Source organism: Heptranchias perlo, chromosome 2, assembly GCF_035084215.1.
Source record: "Heptranchias perlo isolate sHepPer1 chromosome 2, sHepPer1.hap1, whole genome shotgun sequence".
Taxonomy (NCBI): domain Eukaryota; kingdom Metazoa; phylum Chordata; class Chondrichthyes; order Hexanchiformes; family Hexanchidae; genus Heptranchias; species Heptranchias perlo.
In genome coordinates, this window is record NC_090326.1 from 158,146,732 (window position 1) to 158,166,050 (window position 19,319).

The window sequence follows — 19,319 nt, forward strand, 5'->3', positions numbered from 1 at the left end:
CAAGTTACATAGGCAGAACCATCAAAGCTGTGTAAAAAGTGCCTCAGGTATACTGGGTGAGAGTGGAAAATAGCACTGGGGTGGGACTTAGGCCCCATTTGGGCCATGCCAGGGTGGGGGGTGGGGGGGGGGAAATTACCTGGAGGGGTGAGTATGATACTCATCCAGCATCCTTCTTTACATCCAGGTGGACTAGCCTTTAGGCGCAGACAAGAAGAAGAATATTGGGGCTTATATGACGAGCAACAAAAGTAATAAAGAAAGATTTGCATTATTATAACTCCTTATCACATCTCTCAATAAGCCTCAAAGCATTTCACAATGAATTAGTTGGAAGGGCAATAACTGTTATCATTTAGACAAACACAGCAGCCATTTTGTGTGGGAAATTCCACAAACAGCAATGAGATGATCTATTTTTATAATCTCTTTTATTGGTGGTGTTGGTTAAAGGTAAAATGTTACTTTTCTTTGAATAGTGCCATGAGATCTTTAACATTCAAGTGAACCACTGAAACAAGAGATGGGGCCTCGGCTTAATCTCTCATCCAAAGAACAGAGTTCTGCAACAATGCAGTTCTGCTTTGAATTCGTAGCCTAGCCTATGTACTCCAGTCCTGGAGCAGGCTTTGAACCAACATCCATCTGATTCAGAGTCATAAGCGCAACCAATAAAGTTAAACTAAAGAAGTTAATATTGGGCTATAGGGAGATAGCAGGCCAGCGGAACTAGTTTTGAATTGCTCTAGAAAAAGGTCAGCACAGATGCAATGAGCCAAATGACCTCCTTCTGTGCTGCAACCTTCTGTTTCTACAAAAAGGACTACATATATTTGGCAATAAAACTAAAGCTATCAATTTGTAAGGAAAAGGTTAATCAGATGGTACTGCTATTGATTTCTGTTTATATTGATTTCTTTATATTAACTGTGTCCAGTAACTTTTCAATTGAAGCTGATCTCACCAGCAGTCTAATTATCCCTTTGATATAAACAGATCCTGTAGCTAACTTATAAAGACTTTGATAGGTTAGAGGCCTAAGTGGGTGTGTAGACAGCACAGCATCTTGTAGGCTATTCATTTTTTCAACTTCACAGGGAAGCAGGAGAGGTATGACATCTTTATGTACAATAAAAACAGAGAAGGCTGGAAATAGTCAGCAACTCAGGCAGCATCTGTAGAGAATGAAAGAGTTAACGCTTCAAACTGAAATGTTAACTCGGTTTCTTTCTCCACAGATGCTGCCTGACTTGTTGAGTATTTCCAGCATTTTCTGTTTTTATTTCAGATTTCCAGCATTTGCAGTATTTTGCTTATGACATCTTTATGCTGGTTAGATATAAGCAAGCAGGAGACATAAACAACATCATTCTGCTACCTAGTCAATGGCAAAGCCATATGTTTTAACTATCAAGTTAAGAAGTGATTGTTCCAATTAACACAAATAGCCTCTGTCAAAGGGATACGCCTAGGTAATAAGAAAGTTACACCCTCACAGTTTGTTAGAAGTCCTTTGTTAATTCATGAATTTCTGCAACTGTCTAGAGCCTAATGATTTGATTGACAGAACAACCAGGGTGAAAACTATACCAAAGTCAGGGAGTTGTATAACTAAAGTTATCAATATTGATTGCATTCTCCAGCAAACTCGTAATGTTTTGCCATTAATCCTGCTGTTTAGTGTATGTTTAATTATTGTCAATAATAGTTATCATATGCTTACTAAATCTGTGACTGTCTACCTGTAATGCTATGAACCCTATTATTTTGAGGAGTAATTCATAAGTAAGAACACCAATCCTCTAACAGATTTAGGAATATGATTCTTTGAACACCATGACTAAATTAATGTATTAATTACTTCAAAAGTTGAAAACATTTGGCCAGTAATTTAAACTGAGAGATTTACAGTATTTAGCATTCAAACACGTCAATGCAATTAAGGTACCATATGAATCCTACCTTTTACTGTCAACTCTCCAACTGTTCTGCTGCCTTCTTTCATTTCACAGACATAGACAGCATCGTCATCAGTAGTAACATTTTTGATAGTAAGTTTTCTAAAGGTGCCTTCCTCTTCTATTTTATATTTAGTGCTCTCAGCTATCTCGGTTTCCTCCAAGAACCAACTGGCCTGTACGGCAGGAATAGGAACTTCACACTGGAGGGTTGCTGTTTCCTTCTCCACAACTTCAATATCCTTCAGTTTGGTCTTAAAGGGTATTCTCGGTTCTGAAATAGAAGATTGTCATAAACTTGAGTATTTTATCATAGTTGTTATTATTCATTATGCTTTTCTTTTTAGTTACTAAAGTGCTATTATAGTTTATAAAAACTTGGATTAAACAAAGAAAAGAGAAAATGCTGGAAACACACAGGTCAGTCAGTATCTGTAAAGACTAAAGACAGGTTACGATGTTTTGGGTGAGTACCCTTCATCAGACTGGATCAAACAACGCTTGCCAACTGCAACTACATCATCTTTACTGGATGAATAAAACAACTAAATCGAACAACAACTTACATTTATGTAGCATTTTTAAAATAAAAAAAATTCCCAAAATGCTTCACGCCGGCATAAGGAAAGAAATGGATGCCAAGGTAAAGAAGGAGACTTTAGGAGGAGTGACCAAAAGCTTGGTCAAAGAGATGGGTTTCAAGGAGGCTCTTACAGGAGAGGACGGTGGAGTGATGAAGGCGTTTAGGGAGGGAATTGCAGAGTGTGCGCTCTGGAGGGGCAAAGGGAACGGCAATGGGAACGGCAATGCACAAGATGCCAGGATCTAAGAAACGGAGGGTTAGGGCGGGAGTTGTAGGGTTGGAGGAGGATGCAGAAATAGGGAAACATAAGAAGGGATTTAAATAAGAGGATGAGGATTTTAAACTTGAAGCACGGCATGGGGTGGGGGGTTGGGGTTGGGGTTGGGAATCAATAAAGGTCAGCAATGAAAGAAGTGATGGGGGAATGCGACTGGAAAGGACACGGGCAGCAGAGTTTTGAATGAGCTGAAGTTTAAGCAGAGTGGAGGATGGGAGGGTAGCCAGAATAGCATTGGAATGGTCACGGCTACAGGTGACAAAAACACAGATGAGGGTTTCAGCACAGATGGGCTACTGCAAGGGCGCAGACGGATGATGTTAGAGGTGGAATTAGATGGTGTCTGTGACATTAGAATATGGGTTCAGAAGCTCTGATCGGGGTCGAATAGTGTGTCTAAGTTGAGAACAGTCTGGTTCAGCGTGAGACAGTGGCCGGGGAGGGGATTACAGAGGGTTACATAGAGCCTACAGCACAGAAACAGGCCATTTGACCCAACTGGTCTATGCTGGCGTTTATGCTCCATGAGCCTCCTCTCACCCCTCTTCATCTAACGCTATCAGCATATCCTTCTAATTCTTCCTCCCACATGTGCTTATGTAGCTTCCCCTTAAATGCATCTATGCTTTTTGCTTCAACTACTCCTTGTGGTAGTGAGTTCCACATTCTTACCACTCTTTGGTTTCTCCTGAATTCCCTATTGGATTTATTGGTGACTATCGTATATTTATGGCCCCTAGTTTTTTTTTTATTCGTTCATGGGATGTGGGCATCGCTGGCGAGGCCAGCATTTATTGCCCATCCCTAATAGTTTTGGTCTCCCCCACGAGTGGAAACATCTTCTCTATGTCTACCTTATCAAACCCCTTCATAATTTTAAAGACCCCTATTAGGTCACCCCTCAGCCTTCTCTTTTCTTGATTGAAATAGGTGACATGAGTATGGAGTTTGTGGCTGCAGACAAAGATAATGGCTTCAGTCTTACCAATGTTTAACTGCGGCTCATCCACAAACAATTTGACAACAGAGGGTGGAGATGTAGAGCTGGGTGTCGTCAGCGTACATGTGGAAGCTAAATCCACGTCTGCGAATGATGTCACCAAAGAGCAGAATGTAGATGAGGAAGAGGAGAGGACCAAGGATAGATCCTTGGGGGGCTTCAGAGCTATTGTTTCAAAGGGGAGAGGAGAAGCCATTGCTGGAAATGCTCTGGCCATAATCAGGGAGGTAAGAGTGAAACCAAGTGAGTGCAGTCCCACTGAGCAGGACACTGGAGGAAAGGCTTTGGAGGACAATGGTGTGGTCGACTATATCAAAGGCTGCAAAGAAGTTGAGGAGGAGGACGAGGAGGGATAATGCACCAAGGTCACAGTCACAGATAATGTCATTTGTGAATTTAGTTAGGGCCATATCAAAATTAAAGGCAGAAACAGTGAAGAATAACTGCACCACACAAGACCATTCTACATTAGATATCATGGCCAGAATTTACTTTGGTGAGTTTAGGGCTTAAAAACAGCAAACTGGCAATTTTCTGTGTGAATTCTAAGGCAGAACCTGTTTCCACTAGGTTTTTTGCCCTGTAATGCCCATGCTGGAGTTCCCTTCCCGACCACGTTCTCAGGCTGAATGAGACTGTTCGCAATCTCAGCATGCTAATCGAACCTGAGCTGGGCTTCCGAGCCCATATCATCTCCATCACAAAGACCACCTACGTCTACCTCCATAACATCAATTATCCTCCACCCTCCTATCCCGCACCAAGTCCCCTCTCCCTGCTTACCTATATTGGCACCCGGACCCCCAACGCCTCAAATTTAAAATTCTCATCCTCGTGTTTAAATCCCTTCATGGCCTCATCCCTCATTATCTCTATAACCTCTCCAGTCCTGCAGCCCTGCAACCCCACTCCCCCATAAACTCTCCATTCCTCTGACTGGCCTCTGTGCATCCTTCCTCTCTTCGCCCATCATTGGCGGCCATGCCTTTAGCTGCTAAGGCCCCACGCTCCGCAATTTCCTCCTTAAACCCTTCTGCTGCCAACTCCCTCTCCACCTTTGCGTCTCCTCAGGAGCAGTGACTTGGAATAATGAGACCAAAAGAAGACTGAGAGGGCGCTGCAGCTGGTCACAGAGCTTCAAGTTTTTAACTACTCTGTGGAAGATTTTTGACCCAAATAATGGAAAGGAGGGAGTAGTTATTTCATGCCAAGGAAAGGAGGCCAAACAAAGGAATGGTCCAGGCACAGTGGAAAAACGTCACTTGCCAGTCAGTGCTACCAACATCAACTCCTGCATAAATACTGTGGCTACAAGAGCACGTCAGAGGCTGGGTATTCTGCGGCGAGTGACTCACCTCCTGACTCCTCAAAGCCTTTCCACCACCTACAAGGCACAAGTCAAGAGTGTGATGGAATACTCTCCACTTGCTTGGATGAGTGCAGCTCCAACAACACTCAAGAAGCTCAACACCACCCAGGACAATGCAGCCCGCTTGATTGGCACCCCATCCACCACCCTAAACATTCACTCCCTTCACCGCCAGTGCACAGTGGCTGCAGTGTGTACCATCCACAGGATGCACTGCAGCAACTCGCCAAGGCTTCTTCGACAGCACCTCCCAAACCCGCGACCTCTACCACCTAAAAGGACAAGGGCAGCAGGCACATGAGAACAACACCACCTGCACGTTCCCCTCCAAGTCACACACCATCCCGACTTGGAAATATATCACCGTTCCTTCATCATCGCTGGGTCAAAATCCTGGAACTCCCTTCCTAACAGCACTGTGGGAGAACCTTCACCACACGGACTGCAGCGGTTAAGGCGGCAGCTCACCACCACCTTCTCAAGGGCAATCAGGGATGGGCAATAAATGCTGGCCTTGCCAGCAACATCCACATCCCATGAACGAATTAAAAAAAAACTCAGTGCTAGAAAAAGTTCAATAGCTCCCCAGGTTATCCAAGGTAAGAGGAGACAAATACACCTTATAACAATGCAACGTATCAGCTTGGCTCACTGGGTGCACTGTATTGTAGTGCAGAGAGATACTGTCTTTCAGATGAACATTAAACTGAGGTTGCACCTGCTTATTCAAATGGACATACAAGATCCCACAGGACTAACTGAGGAAAACATTATAGCCCCACAATTTAAACAAGGCCATTTACACCTGTGTTGAACCCCTGAGCCAGGACTTGCGCTCAATACTGCTGTCCAACACTGACTCCACCATATATTGCAGTCAGTGGTCATTTAAATATCCACTGGCGGTTCAGTAGAGGAACTCCTGTTTTACACAGGAATAGTGCTCAGGATGGGGAATGACAATTAAGACTGCAGACTTTAAAAAGTCAAGAATAGCTGAAGATTGCAGCAGCAGATTGAGGAGCAGTAGGTAAGTAGCAGAGTGTTTGGTGCAGTGAGCTGACTGTCAGTTAACTATGATGGATGGTTCATGTGTAATGTGTACCACTTGTATAGCATGTCTTCAAGTAGAGAGCCTGGCACAGGCACCCAAGAAAAGGAAGCAGGGCATTGGAAGGAGGCTGAAAAGAAGAGCACACAATTTCAATGAACTGGCCTTCATGCTCCTGCTCTTGAATGAGATACAGCAAAGGAGAGGGGGCGTAGTCATAGAATAAGGGGTCGCCCGTTTAAGACGGAAATGAGGAGGAATTTCTTCTCCTAGAGGGTCATGAATCTTTGGAATTCTTTACCCGAAAAAGCTGTGGAGGCTGAGTCATTGAATACATTCAAGGCTGAGTTAGACAAATTTTTGATCAGCAAGGGAGTCAAAGGATATGGGGAAAGGGCGGGAAAGTGGAGTTGAGGTAAAAATCAGATCAGCCATGATCTCATTAAATAGCGGAGCAGGCTCGAGGGGCCGAATGGCCTACTCCTGCTCCTATCTCTTATGGTCTTATGGAAAGACTGCTAGGTACCCGTGACAGCAAACAAGTACTCAATCTGACTTCAACTGTTGCTGGATGTCAAAGCTTTTTTTTCCTCAAATTTCAGAAACAGATTTTTTAAACTCGTCAATCATTGTGGCCATGGTGGTTTAAACAAAAGTGACAGAAAAACTAAACAACAGCAAAGGGTTCTTTTCTGGTGACACAATATTTTCCATCTACCTTAATTAAAGTCTGTCTTTCTCACTCTCAGCCTATATTTGTTAAAGTACTACATCTATCCCTTTAGTGGTTCTTTCCATGTCTTGAACAAAAGTATCCTCTTGGGCCAGACAGATCAGCACAGGTGCTGAGGTTAAAATTTTCTTTAGTGACTGGAACAGCTTCCTCACAGGCTGGATTCCACTAAAATGCCATTGCTGATAGCTGTCAGTCTCTTAAACCTAACAGCTGCAGCCTGCTATATTCATCTTTTTTCCTTGAAGGAAGCCTGACTATTTGAATTCAGATACAATTCCCCACTTCAAGACATCCTGGACAACCATAACAGTACATGATTCATTCAGGACATCCATAAAGGAAAAAAAGGTACATTATAACATGCAGATCTAAAGTTGTTGTGCAGTAGTTGGTTGAAATCCATACTAAATATTGCATCACTGCTATAAATGTCTGATTGTTACTCTCCCAGAGTAACCTCTTCCAGAGTACCCTCACAATCCTGGCTTAGATACATTTGGAGGGAATTTTAACCTATCTCACTGCGTTCAGCCTTACCTCCCTGTTCCGGCTGGGAGGGAGGGAAATCAGGGGTAGAATTTGATTTTGGCGAAATAAGCAACGCTCTCGGAGTATGCGCCAAAAGTCAGAGGCCCAAAGCTCGGCTCTAATCGGGCCTCGGGAGTCATCAGTATATTTCCGGTGAGCTGTGGACGACAATCAGGCAGCTCGCTGGTTTGAGATTGACCAATTTGGGCTTGCTGCCTCAGTGGCAGAGGCCCTCAGATAAATCATGGCAGGGGATAGGAGAACGGGAGGCGTGGTAGTGCGAACCGGCAGCGATCCACAGTAGTGTTGTGGACCCAGGACAAGGACATCTGATCCCCTCCGGTCACAAGGAAGAGAAAACCTAACTTTTTGGTGGAGGCCTCCAGCGGACAACTGCTTAGGCTGCTGAAGCACCTAACAACAACAACAACTTACATTTATATAGAGTCTTTAATGTAGTAAAACATCCCAAGGCGCTTCACAGGAGTGTTATCAAACAAAATTTGGCACCGAGCTGCATAAAATGATATTAGGACAGGTGAGGTAGATTTTAAGGAGCGTCTCTCTCCTCCTCATGATTTAGAGGAGGAGAGAGAGGTAGAGAAGCAGAGAGGTTTAGGGAGGGAATTCCAAAGCTTAGGGCCTAGGCAGCTGAAGACACAGCCGCCAATTAAAATCGAGGATGTTCAAGAGGCAAGAATTGGAGGAGCGCAGAGATCGCGGAGGGTTGTAGGGCTGGAGGAGGTCACAGAGATAGGGAGGAGCGAGAAATTTGAAAACAAGGATGAGAATTTTAATATCAAGGCGTCCCAGACCGGGAGCCAATGTGGGTCAGCGCCTTCAGGATGATGGGAGAATGGGACTTGGTGTGAGTTAGGATACGGGCAGCAGAGTTTTAGATGAGTTCAAGTTTATAGAGGGTGGAAGATGGGAAGCCAGCCAGGAGAGCGTTGGAATAGTCCAGTCTAGAGGTAACAAAGGCATGGATGAGGGTTTCAGCAGCAGATGAGCTGAGGCAGGGCAGAGACGGGTGATGTTACAGAGGTGGAAATAGGCGGTCTTGGTGATTGAGCGGATATGTGGTCGGAAGCTCATCTCAGGGTCAAATAGGATGCTAAGGTTGCAAACAGTCTGGTTCAGCCTCAGACAGTGGCCAGGGAGAGGGATGGAGTCAGTGGCTATGGAACGGAGTTTGCGGCGGGGATCAAAGACAATGGCCTCAGTCTTCCCAATATTTAGTTGGAGGAAATTTTTGCTTAACCAGGTCAGACAAGCAGTGTGACAAATGAGAGACAGTGGAGGGGTCGAGAGAGGTGGTGGTGAGGTAGAGCTGGGTGTCGTCAACGTACATGAGGAACCTTGTGTTTTCGGATGATGTCGCCAAGGGGCAGCAAGTAAATGAGAAATAGGAGGGGGCCAAGGATAGATCCTTGGAGAACTCCAGAGGTAACGGTGCGGGAGCTGGAGAGAAGCCGTCGGAAGTGATTCTCTGGCTACGAATGGCTAGATAAGAATGGAACCAGACGAGGGCAGTCCCACCCAGCTGGACGACGGAGGAGAGGCGTTCGAGGAGGATGGTGTGGTCAACCATGTCAAAGGCTGCAGACTGGTTAAGAAGGATAGTTTACCAAGGTCACAGCCACATAGGATGTCATTTGTGACTTTGATAAGGGCTGTTTCAGTACTATGGCGGGGCGGAAACCTGATTGGAGGGATTCAAACATGGATTTACTGGAAAGATTGGGCTCGGATTTGGGAGGCGACAACACGTTCATGGATTTGGGAGAGAAAAGGGAGTTTGGAGATGGGGCGGTAGTTTGAAAGGACAGAGGGATCAAGGTTGTTTCTTTTTTGAGGAGGGGGTGATGGCGGCAGATTTGAAGGGGAGGGGGACAGCACCTGAGGAGAGGGAACCATTAACAATATCAGCTAATATGGGGGCCAGGAAGGGAAGTTGGGTGGTCAGCAGTTTGATGGGAATACGGTTGAAGGAGCAGGAGGTGGCTCTCATGGTCAAGATGAGCTCGGAGAGGGCATGAGGGGAGATAGGAGAGAAGCTAGGGAAAGATGCGAGTTCAGGGCTGGAGTAGGGGGGAACCTTAGGGGAAGTTTGGCTTAAAAAACTGAACGGAGCAGGCCCAGTGAATGCTCAGCAGCTAACATATACGCAGCAAGTTCCAACAAACATCTATTAATGTATGACCAGCTAACCTACTTTTGATGGTGTCAATTGAAGAAGGACGGTTGGCTACAACACTGGGAGAATGCCCTTCTGTTCTTTGAATAGTGTCATAGGATCTTTTATCTCCACCTGATAAGGCTGATGGGGCCTCAAATTAACATCTCATTGAAAGATGTATCTCCCATTTTATGCACTCAATGAAAATGAGAATCAGGTAGGTTACATAATGGGCGGGCTATCCACAATGCCGGTTTACTGCCCAAGCAGTAAAAAGGTGAAAATTAACCCCCATGATTCAAAAACACATGGAGGACAATAATTGCCAGACCTCAAATTACTGGAATGTCAATCAACTTGTTAGCTGGTCTCAGAAATAACTTCAGCTCGTGAGTTAAAAATAGAAAATGCTTTCACTAGACATCAAGACGCTGTCACACATAATGCACTCTTTGTCAATGGAGGTAAATGTGTATAGAGTAAGAAGCGTGTGTGAATCTTTATTGGTCATTACATGCATCTATGTGGTATAAGTCCACATTAAAAGGCCCTTAGTGTCCCTATTCTCAGAATAATGAAATAATGGAGGATATAATGCTGAATAGTCAAAAACAATATTCTGATGTCAAATATTGACAATCAGATCAGCAAATGTATCAGCGATTACTTATTGTAAAATCACAAGCGGGGAAATTTGCCTAAGACGCACCGGTAAAATCTAAAAGGTATTCTTAACCAGGATGAGGGATTTCTCTGTGCACTACATTTAGCGAAATTGTACATATATTCTTTATAAATGGGTTTACATTTCATTTCATAGTTATTATAGTCTGCAAACAGATCGGTTCAAACTTCACGGGGTATATATTGGTTTTGGACCGAATCGGTGTTTTGCACTCCACACGATTTTCTTTTTCATTTACACGCCTTCCGATTTCCTTTTCCATTGGAGTCAATGCAAAACGGGCTGCAGATTCGCTATTGATCATTTTGCACTGCTACCCAAGACAAATTTATACCCTCCTCTGCTTCTCATGTCTCTCTTCCAATCACAATGGGACACTTCAATGTATCTCCTTTTGCTTGTACTCATACCCTCAAAAGCTGCTACTGCCCTTACAACTTCTCCCTCTTGACCACACTTGCTGCTTCTTCCCCTCATGACACAGACTATGCTAAGCAGCCTAATACTTCCTCAAAACACTTCAACAAAGCACACACTAACCCACTTCCACTTTCTTGCAGAAGCTGGCATACAACAGAAAGGAGACTTCAAGAATAGGAGGAGGTCCTGCCTCTATACAGATCCTGACACCAATAGAAGAGGTTGCCGTTAACATCATTGGCAGAGACAGAATACATAGCATTGCAGATAGCGAGGTTGGACACCATGCACAGCAGAGTGTTTGGGCATCTACCATTCCTTTTCTCTTTCTCACATGCACAGCATGACAATCTGTTGGTGCATTGCAATGCCACTCATCTACTATTGCTTACCCTTGCCACGATAGACTAATTCTAGTCCTTCTCCCCTTTATCTAGAGCAATCACACATCGCGACCTTGCAGACGCACAGACCAAGGGGGAGAACCCTCCCAAACATGCATCGTCATTTGATCTTGCCCTTCCAAGCACCAGTACAGAAATCAGCATCCCACAAAGTATCGTGAGTTTATAGGAGAGCACTTGATGATTTACTGAGCACAAGTGAACAGAAACTGGTGCAGATGGAAAGGCTGGCCCAGAAAACAGCACACCAGAGGGCCAGCTCTCGTCTTAGCTCTGCTGAAGAGAACGAAGATGCAGACTTTAGGAGCTAAGCTTTACAAATCTACAATGCCCTCAATACATCAGCAATTACTCAATGCACTGGACTGTCTGCCAGGGAGCCTCCACTACATATTGGAGAGTGCAGTCAACCACGGTCACCTCATTGGATGCTGTAGCTGGGCTCTCCCTACAGAGTTCTGTGGCACCAGTAATCGCATCTCTCATGGTTACTCATACTGGGGCTCTGCAGGCTCTTGGCTCAACCTGAAAATCGGAACTGGCGGACAACCAGCGATAAGTTCTTTGGCCCACAAAATTTTGGTCCCACTATTGCCCTATTTTTAGGTGTAAAGATAGCGAGATGAAAATCACACCCATGGGTTCTACCAAATAATGGGCTAGCTGATATAGCCATTATTCCTAGCACGACTGTTGTAGATGAGTTAACCCCTTTATTTTGTGTAATTAAGGCACTACCAGAGGAAATCAAACCTGTGTTTTTAAATAAAACAAAATAGATTCATGACCCAATCATTATAAGTACTTTTCAATGACAAGTAAAAAAGTTTTAATAAGTAGCCTTCTGTTTACAAACTCAGCCAAAATGTTCAACCATTAATCTACCACCAATTCTTAAAATGTAATCACCAACTCTGTAGACAAAAATATAGGTATTTTGTGAAATTTGTTATTTAAGATATATTTGCCAAGCTCATCATATAAACTCCTGGCCCCATGTCTAATACCGTAGCCATAAACTCCTATACCCATTCATCCAATGGAAAATAATTATTAATAATTCAAACAGCTAAACATTTGAAGCACTAATATGAAACAAACCAGTTCTATTTTTCCTATTGCTCAAATTAGAAGTCATACAGTAAAAATAATTTCACTGTGCATGGTAGTTCTAATATTGTGCACCTGCTGTGCGTAGCAAATCATTGGAAATACTTTCACTTACTCCAATTAGGAAGAGAATAACTCTATAGACAAGAAGTGTCAAAATCCTGGAACTCCCTACCTAACAGCACTGGGGGAGAGCCTTCACCACACGGACTGCAGCAGTTCAAGAAGGCGACGCACCATCACCTTCTCAAGGGCAATTAGGGATGGGCAATAAATGCTGACCTTGCCAGCGACGCCCACATCCCATGAACAAATAAAAAAAAATGCATTATCACATTTAGTTTTTTTTTAATCGATCTGGGATTCAATGTATAACACATTTCTATTGGAAACAATTTTAAAAATCCATTATGACTACTGATACCAAATATTATTGTGACACAGACTCCAAAAGCATGCCAAACATCTCAGACATTCACAGAAGCAAAGTGTTATCACAGACTAAAATACAAATACAATTAAAATGAGAAAACTTCATACAGATATTAATAATATTCCTTGTCCGCCTTGTCCTCACTTTCCACTCTACCAGTCTCCACATTCAACGGGTCATCCTCCACCATTTCCGCCACCTCCAGCACCATGCCACCACCAAACACATCTTTCCCCTCCACGACACCCTGGTCCACTCTTCCATCATACCTAACACCCGCTCTCCTTCCCACGGTACCTTCCCATTCAAGCGCTGGAAATGCAACACCTGCTCTTTCACCTCCTCCCTTCCCACCATTCAGGGTCCCAAACACTCCTTCCAAGTGAAACAGCGATTTACTTGTACTTCTTTCAATTTAGTACACTGTATTCACTGCTCACGATGCAGTCTCCTCTACACTGGGGAGACCAAACACAGATTGGGTGATTGCTTTGCTGAACACCTCCGTTCAGTCCACAAGTGTGACCCTGAGCTTTCGGTCATTTGCCATTTTAATTCTCCATCCCACTCCCACACTGACCTTGTGCTTGGCCTCCTACACTGTTCCAATGAAGTTCAACGGAAGCTCAAAGAACAGCACCTCATCTCTCGATTAGACATTTTACAACCATCCGGATTCAACACTGATTTCAATAACTTCAGGTCATAACCACTGCTCCCATTTTTTCAGACAGCAGGTAATGGTAATGGCTCTGCTGTTGCCATTTATAGCTCCTCTGGACCTATTTTTTGTTTCTTTACTTGTCCCACTACCATCCCCTTTGCCTTGCACCATCATCCCTTTTATCATTTAATCACTCCTGCCCTCCACCCTAAACACAGACCTTCCCTTTTGTTCTTTCCTCCCCTCCCCTTCTTTCCCTGGCTCGATACTTGCTTAAAAACTGTTAAATCTTGCTCTTGCAGAGAGCCGACCAGACTCAATGGGCGAATGGCCTCCTTCCGCGCTGTAACCATTCTATGATCCTTTACTTCTTCCAGTTCTGACAAAAGATCATCGACCTGAAATGTTAACTCTGTTTCTTTCTCCACAGATGCTGCCTGACCTGCTGAGTATTTCCAGCATTTTCGGTTTTTATTTCAGATTTCCAGCAGCCACGATATTTTGCTTTTGATGCAGATATTAATACTTGGGGGGAAATAGTCTCTAACAGTAGGCAGGTAGTGAACTGAACTGATTCATTTCAATAAATGAGAATAAATGGCCCTATTGTATTACTAAATTCTCCTTTCTTGAAGACCTGAAGATTTACTGCTTCAAAGCAATTAGAGGAGTAATGTTCCATTTTTGAGCTCCTGCTACGGATCATCGCATACCAGAATATTAGGCACGCACTCTGCAATCTACCCAATTTTCTGTCCATTTTAAATGAATGGATGGAAAAATCGGGATGGCTGAGCAATGGGTTCATTATCCTCTGTGCCCAATATTGCAAAATGTGCTTCTAGCATGTAATACTCTGCATCAGCAGTGCAAATGCAGAAAATTTACCCTTATATTCCCATGAGCGTTTTCAGCAAAAAATTACAAACTTACTAATCTTAAAATCTGATACATACAAGCATTACAGTAATTACTTTCTATTAAAGCACTAATTATATCCCTGTAATTATTCAATGCTGGCATTACAAATTAAATTCTTCACTGACTATTTTGTAAATAATGGTTTTAAATAAACACTGTCATTTTTTAAAAATGGGCAGTTTGTGGTCATGAAAATAATCCTGCTTCATTTCGTGGGTTTATGACATCCAAATCCTTCTGGATCAAAAGTGCATCTTGTTTTATAAATTACTCCTAAAACACTTTTTTTTTCTCCATATAATGTTTTTTGGGAAGGATAAGGAGGACATTTGGAGTACAGGGCTAAGCATTGGAAATCTTCCTTTGTGGGAGGACACTTCCTCTCGCATATTAGTTCAGGATACAATTCTCATTTTGTGGTCAGGGAACAAAGGGAATCAAAGCACAGCACTTTTTAATTATTTCCTTTTTTTAAAACCCTTTTTCGCTTATTCGGTTACATGGAAGGAGAATACTGGCTTTAGGCAGAATTGTATTGAAAAATCTATACCGCCATTTTGTGATGCTAAAGTTAGACATTCTATACACTTTACAAGCATCTGGAAGTACCCTGATCACCTGGACTGGTTTCCGACTCCAGTGTTTTGTGCAAACCTCCCAAATGCATTGCTCCAGACAAAACCATGGAGCAGTCGAATTAGGAAATTTTCCTGCAATATTAGGAGTCAGGAGTCAACACAGCCCACAATAGTCTTAGATCAGCAGACTTGTACAATGTTGATCTATTAGGCAATAACAACAAGAGTTGTTGGGTTTGTAGTGTTGCAGGAAGTCACAGAGCTAGGGAGGGTCGAGACCACAAAGGAATTTAAACATGAGGCATTGGGGCACCGACAGCCAACGTTGGTCAGCAAGGACAGGGATGATAGGAAAGTGGGACTTGGTGCAGAGTAAGATACGAGCAGCAGAGTTTTGGATGAGCTGAAGTTTATAGAGGGTGAAGGATGGGAGACTAGCCAGGAGAACATCGGAGTAATAAAGTCCAGAGGTGAAAGAAGCATAGTTCAGGGTTTCAGCAGGAAATGATCGGATGTATGGGCGGAGGCGGGCACTGTTATGTAGATACAAGTAGACAGCATTTGTGATGGAAAGCATATGGGGTTGGAACTCAGTTTAGGTCCAACAGGTAACCAAGGTTGCAAACAATTTGGTTGAATCTTAAACATTGGTTAGAGAGTGAGATGGAGTCAGTGGCAAAAGTTTCGTGTTTGTGGTATGGGCCAAAGGCTCAGACTTTGGTCTTTCTAATATTTAGCTGGAGGAAATTGCAACTCATCAAAGACTGGATGTCAGACAAGCACAGAAACAGCGGCTGGGATGAGAGAAGCGGTAAGGAGGTAGAGCTGGGTGTCATCTGCACGTGTGTGCAGATGATGTCACCAAAGGACAGAATGCAGATGAGGAAGAGAAGGCCAAGGATGGATCCCTGTGGAGACTCCTGTTACAGCAGTGTAAGGGTGAGAAGAGAAGCCATTGCTAGAGAGTGTCTGGCTACAATTGAGTAAATAAGAGTGGAACATAGCAAGAGCAGTCCTACTGAGCTGGACAAAGCATGAGAGGCACTGGAGGACTATGATGTGGTCAACCATGTCAAAGGCTACAGAGGTTAGTCACACTTCTGAAGGTTGTTTATGGCTTTGATTAGGTATGTTTTGGAACAGATTCAAACAGGGAGTTACATCAGAAATGGGCACGGATCTGAGAGGCAACACATTCAAGGACTTCAAATGGAAAGGGAGGTTGGACATGGGTTATTAGTTTCCAATGTCAGTGGGGTCAAAGGTGGATTTTTTTTGTGAAACTAGAGCAATGACAAAGGTTTTGAAAGGGAGAGCAACAGTACATCATGAGAGGGATCCATTTTAGAGTTAAATGGCATGGGGGCCAGTAAGTGAAGTTGGGTGGTCAGGAGTTTAGTGGGAATGGGGGATGAAGGAGCAGGGGTAAATCTCACAGATGGGATGCCAGATATGCATAGGGTTGTCATGCATCTAATTGGAATGGACTGCCAGGTTTTGATTAGAGTATCCAAAATTTCTAAGATGTAAGCCATAAGTTGATTTTGAAAATATAAATCCCATTTTTCAACTCACTTCTGCGTTTCATAATGTGGAGGCAATGTTATTGAAGTTTTTCCAGTTTTCAATTAATTTTAATTCATGAGTTGCTGCAATCTCCTGGAGATTTACTTGATTGCTTTAGATAGTCAGAGAGGGATTTTCTCAGGTTGCTCCCCTAAATTGGCCACAATTTCCCCCTTTTTTTTGCCTCTACCAGGTCACTGGGAGGTAGAGAACTTGATGAAGCAGCTTCGTGCACTATGTCTGGATGGGTCGAGTTTGATAGGCCAAATGGTCCTCTCCCATTCTTCTTTTTGGTATATCCATATGTTCAAGCCAAGTTTTACATGGAATTACATAGAGCGTACAGCACAGAAACAGGCCATTCGGCTGAATTGGTTCATGTCGGTATTTATAGTGTTTATACCTCACCACTCTCTGGGTAAAAACTATTCTCCTGAATTCCCTATTGGATTTGTTAGTGACTATCTTATGTTTATGGCCCCTAGTTTTGGTCTCCCCCACAACATCTTCTCTACGTCTACCCTATCAAACACCTTTCATAACCTGAGAAACAGGTGGCACCTTACTGTTGACTTGTTTTAGTTCTGGTTTGTATCACGCCCTGAATTAAAAGCATGAACAATCATCGTCATCAGAAAGTAGAATTTATAATGAAATGTTTATTTACCTTTGACGATGACCAGCACCGAGCTGTAAGTCTGCCCGGCCAAATTGGAAGCGGTGCAGGTGTAGCGCCCGTTGTCGCTCTGCTTGCAGTAGAGGATCCTCAGCACGAAGTTGTCCTCGTCGTCGTCGAAGAGGACGTGCCTGCGGCCCGGGCAGATGACCTGGCCGTCTTTTTTCCACAGGATTTCAGGCTTGGGTTTGCCCGTCACCTGGCAGCTCAGCTTCGCGTGCTTGCCTTCCGTCACGGTGCACGTGCGGGCCCAAGCGGCCGGCGCGCCCGCGCCCGCGCATGCGCCGGAGCCGGAGATCGGCGCGTACGGCGACCTCGCCAGGCCGTAGCGTCCCGCCTTTTCGTAATCTCGCGAGAAGTGCCAGCCGAGGCTCGCGCTGCCGGCCGTGGGAGCGAGGATGGAGGCGTCGGGCGCGCCCAAGGTAGGCATGTCCGAACCTCGAATCTGCTCGCGTCTTTGCTGCAAGTGGGACAGCAGGGACGACTTGGCGAAGGCGGACTCCACCTTCGTCGAGTAAGACGAAGCCTGGCTGGTAAATCCCGAACCGACGTCGCCTGGGGAGAGGACGACGAGGGCGGCCACCGCCTGGCTCTCGCCCAACTGGTTGCGGGCCCTGCACAGGAAAGTGCCGCCGTCGGAAAACCTGACGCAGTAGATCTTGAGGGCGCTGGTGTCGCCTGCCGACTCCACCGAGTACCGGTTGTTGTCGCTCACACAGTCGTCGCCGCCGCCGCCGCCCATGTTCTTGCCGTCTTTCTCCCAGCGGACGGACGGCGTCGGGTTTCCTTGCACTTTGCAGGAGAAGCCGGCGTCGTCGCCCAGGCAAACCCTGAGGGAGGATGGCTTGAGCAGGAAGTATGGTGGGGTCTCGACGCTGGTGGTCTCCTGGTCGATGCCAACCTTGAGGGTGACCGCTGCGTACGCTTCCCCGATGGTGTTGTTGGCCCTGCAGATGTACTGGCCGCTGTCTCCCATGGACAGGTCGTAAATGGTCAACTTGTACAGATCGTCGTCCTCCACCGTTTTGAATCTTCCTCCCGATTTAATCGGCACATTGTCCCTTTCCCACACCACCAACGGTATTGGATTGCCGATAATCTGACAAGTGAGCGTCGCATCCTTGCCGGCGGAGACTGCAAACGCCTTTGGTCGAGTTAAAAACCTCGGGGCTCCGCCGAAATCCATCCTTGATCTTGAATGGAGAAGAAACGGAAAAAGTCTTATACTTTGAAGGTCATGAGAACCGTTCTTTCTAGTATAATTCAGAATGCTATTTCGTTTGAGGTCGTAGAAAAGTCGTCAATCATCACATCCCGCCCGCCCGGGTTACAGCAATATCCCAAAATAGAATCAGCTGTCCCCGCTTATCTCTCATACATGTCCATTTGTAGAACCTCTCCTTGACAGTACATACATAATACTATTAGCAACAACATGCACAACTATCTATGTTGATTAAAAAGTGTTGGTAACAAGTTTAGAGTTTGTTTTTATAATTGCAATCTGCAGTAAAACTGGAGATATTACGTCTTAATTTGAGTTTTTTAAACTAGCTTATATATTTTTTTCTGCTCCAATATAGCACGCATTTATTACTGAATTGTTAAAAGATCTGTAGTTCTGTGAAAAAGAAAACTTACCTGTTTTCAAAAGAGTGGAACTCACGAAGAACATAAAATGCGATTTCAAATATAAAAGCCACGCATCGGGGTATGTAAGAGTGTGGATTCCAAGGAGCTCTAAATCACGCATCCAGATACTTACTCCAAAAACGAATTTAAAAGATCGGATGAAAGTTTGTGAAAGTCAGTGGCTGGGACTGTATCCCCCAGTTCCCTGCAGTAGTTTTCGATTTTGCCTTATACCCCGGTCTGTCCTGAATGCTAAATCGTTGACGTACTTTGCTTTACTCAGCCGAAAATCTAAAATAGATTGGTGACATTTGCGCAAGAGATAGCGTTACAGACCGCGATGAAAGGGACAGCATCTCGAAAGCACCCTGTCGAAAATACCACTAACTTTGGGGGAAGCATTTTGGACTTCGTTTACCCTACTTTTGTGGACAGCGTTCTACACTATTTGCACGAGTTGGGGGCCTTATAGAATTTCTGGTATCTGTTTGCTAATTTACAAAGAAACTCCTAGTCCTTTTGAGAGACTTCCCAGTATTGCGCTTCTTA

General features: G+C 44.3%; 1 protein-coding gene across 1 annotated transcript in view; it reads right to left on the reverse strand.

Annotated features, from left to right (window-relative positions):
- The window catches only part of LOC137299362 (obscurin-like), a 552,786-nt gene extending 533,782 nt beyond the window's left edge, over positions 1 to 19,004 (reverse strand). The window contains exons 1-3 of the mRNA XM_067968057.1: positions 18,780 to 19,004; positions 17,130 to 18,331; positions 1,963 to 2,232 (exon numbers count right to left, since the gene is read on the reverse strand). Coding sequence (XP_067824158.1) covers positions 1,963 to 2,232; positions 17,130 to 18,324 — 1,465 coding nt within the window. The 5' untranslated portion in view covers positions 18,325 to 18,331; positions 18,780 to 19,004. The remainder of the gene's footprint in view (positions 1 to 1,962; positions 2,233 to 17,129; positions 18,332 to 18,779) is intronic.
- Between the last annotated feature and the right edge of the window lie 315 nt (positions 19,005 to 19,319).